The 6,928-nt window shown below is 39.7% G+C and overlaps 1 protein-coding gene across 1 annotated transcript; it reads right to left on the bottom strand.

The window, feature by feature from the left end:
• Positions 1–497: 497 nt before the first annotated feature.
• LOC121503459 (protein Tob1-like) lies at positions 498–6,632 on the bottom strand. Its single transcript, XM_041777883.1, has 2 exons — positions 6,399–6,632; positions 498–2,633 (listed from the first exon to the last, which is right to left on the bottom strand). Exon 2 carries the CDS (start codon positions 2,435–2,437, stop codon positions 1,409–1,411), a length of 1,029 nt encoding a protein of 342 aa, XP_041633817.1. The 5' UTR covers positions 2,438–2,633; positions 6,399–6,632; the 3' UTR covers positions 498–1,408.
• Between the last annotated feature and the right edge of the window lie 296 nt (positions 6,633–6,928).

Below are 6,928 nucleotides of genomic sequence, written 5' to 3'. Positions count from 1 at the left end.
TTTTCTACCTCATGTTTAATGTGTCTGCATCTCTTGTAGAGTCAACAGAATTTGCATTGTTCAGCAGGCTTAACATGCATACGATGCCAGAGCTTCAGTTTATGAGGTTATCAGGCTTGACACAGTCACACTCGCAGCATCCATATGTGTGATGACACTTGGCCCTAGGGCATCTGCTAGCCTGCACAGCCTGCATGGTGAGAACAAATGTTGCAGAGGGCTTATGTAGGGGCATGTCTGCATACTAATAAATCTGATATGCACAGAATACGACTGTCATTGTCTGTAGTATGTTGTACATCATCAATGGTCTGTCCCAGATACTATTCAATCATGAGGCATGTGAATGAGTCAAACCAACCCAAAAAGCCGTTGGCGTACACCAGAAAAACCCGATTCTTTTAACTTCAGGACAGAAGCTTGTTTTGTTCAGACACGTTCTCCTCAAGGAAGCATCTCCAACCCCAAAACAGCAAAAACAAACTGAACAAGAGGAATTATTTTCAAGCTTTTTAATACAAACTTAATAAACTATCAGTCCCTCTTAACATGTAAGACACTGACTCCAAATACTTTGTTATACCGTTTGTTTTTATCAAGTATTGCACAATGTAGGTACAAAATTAATATACGATTACATTTTGTCCATAATATAGCAAAAATCTTTAAACTCTTAACAGAAAATACAACTCTTATGTTTTTCAAAAAAGCAAATATTCTTAAATCCCACCACTACGGAATATTCTGTACACAATCTTTAGAATAGTCAATGTTTTTTTAAAGATGGATTCATTTTATAATTTCAATAAAAAAAGAAAACATAAAGTTGCTGCAGCCATCACAGATCACTGGAGTAGTAAAAAGATATAAATGCAATACCATGTCGTAGAAACAATAGATACTCTGATAATTTACAAACTCTGTACTAAATTAAATTATACAATTAGAAAAAAGACCAGGAAATCCCACTTATTTATGCCAATTTCATGACAAATTGGCGGTGTCCAGTTATGTTTAAATACTGAAAGAGGCCATGACTTGTGGTGGTGTTTTTTTTTCTTTTTTCTTTTATATTCTTAAAACAGTAACATAAAAAAAATAGTTTTGTGCTTGGTTGGCAAAGAAAAAAAACAATGATGCATGTTGAGAGAACCAAGCTTGGACATCTTGTACTAAAGGTAATAACTCAAGGGGGCAAAGTAATTCACCCTCGGGCTCATGCTCTTAGACTCGTAACGTAGATCTTACAGCTGACAAGTCTCTTTTTTTCCTTTTATCAATGACATTCTGTTCTTGTTTACACTTTTTTTTTAAATTTTCTAAATGTGCATTTGTTTGTTTCCCCCCGTCACATTATCTCTGGTCGTTTCTGTGTGAAGTAGTAGCTTAAGTAGTACCTTTTCCAGTACTAGTTGGCCATAACTGGCTGGAATTGCTGGTTAGAATACTGCATGTTGTTCAAGCTGAAATTCAAGCCATCCATAAGGGACTTGTCGTTAAGGCCACCGTAGGCCGCAAACATGTCAAAGGCATTGCTGTACTGCAGCGGGCTGAGGCTGAGCGAGCTGTCCCCGGGGAAGAGAGCGCTCTGGCTGCCCTGGCCCTGAAGGCTGGGGAACACAAACTCCTTGGCATTGGGGGACAGGGCTGAGGGCTTCTGGTGCTGCTGCGGCTGCACGCCGAGGCCCAACCCGTACAGAGAGTGCATGGAGGTGGAGATGGCTTTCTGTTTCAGGAGACTGTTCACATTCAGGCCCAGGTTGGTGGGAGAGGTACGGGCCACCTTGTTCCCAGCGCTGCTGCTGCCATTGTTGTTGTTGTTGCGACCGCTGCTCTTCATCTTAGTGGAGCCAAACTTGGTGGCGGCAAAGGTGGCTGTCGTGAAGGTTAAAGGCTGCGTGGAGCGGGGCATGAAAGTGGGGCTGACGGCTGCAGAGTGGCCGAAAGGAGGAGACGGCGAGCTGGAGCCTGGAGAAGCCCCGCTCACAGGCTCGTTGATGGGCATGAAGACCTGTGCGTCGGGGTTGAAACTGTTCTTGATCTCCTTGTCCAGGTCAAGTCCCCCACCATTAGCTCCACTTTCATTGCTGTCATCAACGTACAATACTTTGACGGGCCCCTTCTCCCCAATCTGATAAGACACCTCAAAGGGGTCAATCCACACGCTGAGGTCCTGGGGCAGGTTGTTGCGGACATCCTCGATGTCCAGCCCGCTCTCTTTGGCTGCCTTCTCCACAACTGGGTCCACCTTCTCCCCGACATGGATGCATCTGAATCCTGAGCCCTTGTATGGCTTTTCTGGGTACCAGTGTCCCTCATATTTCTGCTTCAGCTGCCTCTCCAGCTCCTCGCCAAAAATGTTGACCCGCCGTCTCGGGAGCTTGTTGTACAGGTACGAGATGATGAAGTTGAGAGCTACTTGGATTTCAAGCTGCATAGCTAACTGCTGACGTTTACCAGGTGCTTGGAGATTGGATGTGTCTGACCTTTAGTGTGTCCACTGGGTCTGCTTTGTTTATCCGTGGTTAACAGAGCAGGATGGCCAAATAACCAGAAGCTGAACAAAACAGTTCCAAAGCAAAGTGCTGGTTTTGTACAAGTGGTGTCCTTCCACAGGGTGTGATATTTGTTTCCTGCAATGAGGAAAAAGAAAAAGCATTATTAGTCTTTTCTAAAAATATAAGCAAGTTCACAAGAGCATGCAGATCATTTTACTGGAATCCTGAACATCAACAAAAGACACATCTGTTCAGGTTAGGGATGTACAATATTATCAGCATAACACTGGCAGAGATCTAAAATCTATGCATCGGCTTTGTATACTTGAGAGTGCGTTTTTTTTTTTTTTTTTTGCAGGTAACTTTTCACATTCACACATGACTATAATTGAGCCGTTTTTCTGAGTATTTGTACTTTTTTGAGTTGCCAGATATTTTACTTTTATTCTGGTATATTATGGGAGAAATAATTCACTTGGCTACAATTTAAAAAGTGAAAGTTTCTTAGTAGAAAAACATTCAAAACAAAGGTGCAAAAGCTTTCTGTCAATGACAGGAAACCAACAGACCCTTTGGCTTCAGTTTCACAGCAGTCAGTAGCATGCACCAAGAATGGCATCCAAAATCAGCTGCTGTATTTCACAGTATTTGCATCTCAAAGGTGTGCCTTTAACCTGTTTAACATCCTGGTTGGGGATTTATATTTCCTTGTTTGTTAAGGGAAGATATTTTACTGCAAAATCCCTCCGATATCTGAAGTTACAACTTCATAGTGGATTTTTGATTAATTTCTAGAACTGTAATTTTTCTTCTACTTAAGGAAGTTTCAACTGAAGTACCTGCACTTTTACATGAGTCTCTTTCCAGCTCTGTTTTTGTGCAATATCTCAGAATTGTCTCAGGAAACCACCCTGCAAACATGCAGTTTAATTTGGAGGTTTAATTTGGATCATAAAGTAAAAAGTCCATAAAAAATAGATATGTTTTTAATCACGTGCACTATGGAGCTCAACATTATCTGCAGGGTGTTTAAGTGCTGATTAAAGCTCCAAAAAAGGAGCATGAAGCCTGGTTTAACTCTTACTGCTGAAATTAGACTTTTGCAAATAATGCATTTGCTAGTCAAAGATTTTTACTTGATTTCAAGTTACTAAATGTTGGCCAAAACTAGTTTGAAAAGGAATTTGTCCTTTATCGGAGCTCAAATGTAGTTAGGGTTAGGGCTGAACGATTTTGGTAAATTATCTGATTGTGATTTTTTTCCCCTTATATTGCAAATACAATTTGATACGCCATTATTCCTGAACCTTCTTTTATTCCTAAACAAGGGATGAAAAATTCTATAAAAGTGTATAATTCTGATTATTTTGATTCATATTGTAAATTGGATATGATTTTTTTTATTGAAGGGTTTTTGTCATTCTTATATTTACAAAGAAAACAGTACAAAAATGAAGACGGTAGGATTTTTGTAGACAATTCTAAAAATGGCACCTGAATGATTGCATGATACGCCATGCATAGCATCTCTGCTGAAAAAAAAAAAAAGGTTCAAAACAGGTATTTTGACTCAAATTTTTAAAAATTGCACCTTTTGCAATTTGTGATTTAATCAAATTTTCAATTAATTGCCCAGCCCTAGTTAGGAGTTTACAATATTATCAGTATGATATTTGTACTGGCATACTATAGCTTTTAAAGTTCATAATCGGTCTCAGCAGATGTTTACAACCAATATATCGGCTTAAATTATCGGCCTGTAGCAGCCATATGTACGAACACGTGCAACTGAAGTCCCTCCTTAATTCTTAGACTTTTTAATTTAACTACATGCAGAAATATTTCTATCAACAAAAAAAAAAAAAAAAAAAATAAGAATTTGAAAATAACAGCATATTGGATTATCTGCAAAAATCCAATATCATGCATCCTGTTCACATCCGTTTTTCAAACAAACAGGTCGTTACAATGATGGTCAACAGGTCAGCACTAACACAGGAGAGGCTTGGTGTCCTTTACATTTAAAAAGTATCGGCACAGGCTGAAGATAAAATCAGCATATCGGATATCGGGCTAAATCTACAGTGGTGCATCCCTAGTTCAGCTCATCTGCCCTTTCTGGCTTCTTGACAGCACTCCTGCAGACGTCACAGGGTTATCACCAATGATCTTTAATTATTAACGTGTCCGTCTGAAGTACAAGAGCATGTTACAGTTTTGACTGCTGTGAGCTCACAAGCTGAATGTCACACCACAGGACGCCAAAGCAGACTTTCACAGCGACAACACAATGAATATGTAATAATAAAAACGTACAGATTATAACAGCTACACAGGCCTGTGTTTGGATGAAGAAGGATGCATGATAAGTCACGATTTTGTTGTGAGATTTTCCAATTAGCATATCGCAATATTTAGGATTGTTGCTTTCTCACTCAGCATGGGTACATTTGACACTCTCACACATTTTAATGTAATCAAATGAAGCTTAAGCTAGTTATCAGAAATCCTAGGAAATATTATTGCTAATCTAGTTGTATAAAAATGTTACTTTAGATTCAGGAGAAACATATACAGAGCTAAAGCCAAAAAGGATTATTTTATTTGTTTATAATGCTTTATATTATCACACTATTGCAAAATAGCATTTAATTCCCCATATAGTGTGATCCTAACATAAAAATAGGCTTAAAGTGCAAAATAACAAACCATGATTGTATGATTTGAATGTGAATTTCTAACCCTATAGAAACTCTGCTCTTATTTTGAATGACTTCCTGCTTTTATTTTGTAATGCAGATGGAAATATTTTGCTTTTTTCAAATATCCAATAGCTCTACAAGATATCCAGTTAATCTGGCAACAAATTGGAGACATCTGATTCACCTGAATCTAATAAAATTGGGTATTGAGTACACAAACCTCTCACTAGGACTCGGGAATCCTGTTACATAACAGGCTACTAGATATCCTCCATACAGCAGGGTGAGGGAGACTAATGCAGGTTGTTGCATTTGATGAAGGGTTACGGTCAATTTAAGTGTTGCCAAAAGAACCAAATGTCGGATAAGGTTAACAGGGGATGATTTATGAGGGGCTTGATGCGTAAAGTAGTGCCAATGTGGATTTTTACGCGTAAAGCGTAACCGAAAGCGCTTCAACCTGAGCCGAAATAAGACTTGTGGCTACACCCATATGTTTGGCAACTGTACACACGGAGAAACGGAGCGCTAAACGGATGAAATGTAAATGTCACAAACGTTGAAGCCAAATTAAATTAATCCTCGCCTTAAAGAAAGGCTGGGACGAGTGCAACCGAGTGGAGCTACATAACAGCCCTCACAAACACTTGAAGTTGGTTTATTTAGCCGGATAAGGAGGAAAATCACCCATATAGACGTGAAACTGCAACATTAATCGCCTCTGTAGTGAAAATGAGCCTCGAGAGGAGAAAGCAAGAGGAGATTCCTGACGATTGCGAAATGGCTACAGGTCCTGATTCATCTAATCGGTTTACTAGAGTCTAGAGGGAATTATGGTGGCTATATTTTGCAGAATATGCAAGACTTGTATTATTTTAAAGCATTACGGAAACTGACACATTCATAAAGGAAACAATGAAGCACATTTTAGTGAATCCGCGGTGACAACTGGCGCATTTCGAGGCTACAAAGGCATATTTTTATATTTCTGTCCTTTTAAAGAATTTAAAGGGCATATTTAGCCAGTTTTATCGTATTCACAGGCTTGCACACTCTCACTATCTCTTCCACTCACACCCCTCCCTAACTTCGTGGACTGACGCAGCAAATCAGCTTAGTAAGTCTGAATACAGCCACAGGGCGACCACATTCAACACAGACATTAAACAAGAGAAAGAAGGCAGATGGGAATACTTACTTCCGTAAAAAATAAAGAGTCTCAGTAGTTCTGAAGTACCGTTAGTTAGTGCAAATAGAAAAAAAAGTATAAATACTTTCTTCACATAGAATATTTTATCAACGTTACAAAAAAGTAGTCCAGTTCATGAAGGTTTCAGAGGATTGGCGTTTCTATTTTTAATGCTATTTTTCCTTTTTTCCTCTATTCAGCAGGCTTAGCAGAGTGTAGCTCCCTCCTCTTCGGGAGTTTTGCAACTTCGTCCCCCTCCTGATGCAGGGCTGCCTGTATTTATAGCTTTCCTCCGCCATGGGCACGAGGTAGGCGGTGATGCGGCTTCAGAGGTCAAAACAATACGAGCGGCGCGGATTGGTCGAAAGCAGAAAGTCCCGCCCCCACAGCTGGGTGCTCATTGGACGAGATGAGGTGTCAATCAGAGACATATGATCCTGTGAAACGGGAGAGACGCGTATGATGAGCTGCTTGCGTCAGAGATAACCTAGGTCTGTGGTGACAGCAAAATGCCAAAGTAATTAATGTAAGAAAGAATT

This window comes from Cheilinus undulatus, linkage group 21, assembly GCF_018320785.1.
Source record: "Cheilinus undulatus linkage group 21, ASM1832078v1, whole genome shotgun sequence".
Taxonomy (NCBI): domain Eukaryota; kingdom Metazoa; phylum Chordata; class Actinopteri; order Labriformes; family Labridae; genus Cheilinus; species Cheilinus undulatus.
This window is presented reverse-complemented; position numbering and strand designations above follow the sequence as displayed.

What these genes read in the sequence shown, in the direction of transcription:
- LOC121503459 (XM_041777883.1), bottom strand. Translation starts at nt 2,437, where the DNA reads ATGCAGCTTGAAATCCAAGTAGCTCTCAACTTCATCATCTCGTACCTG.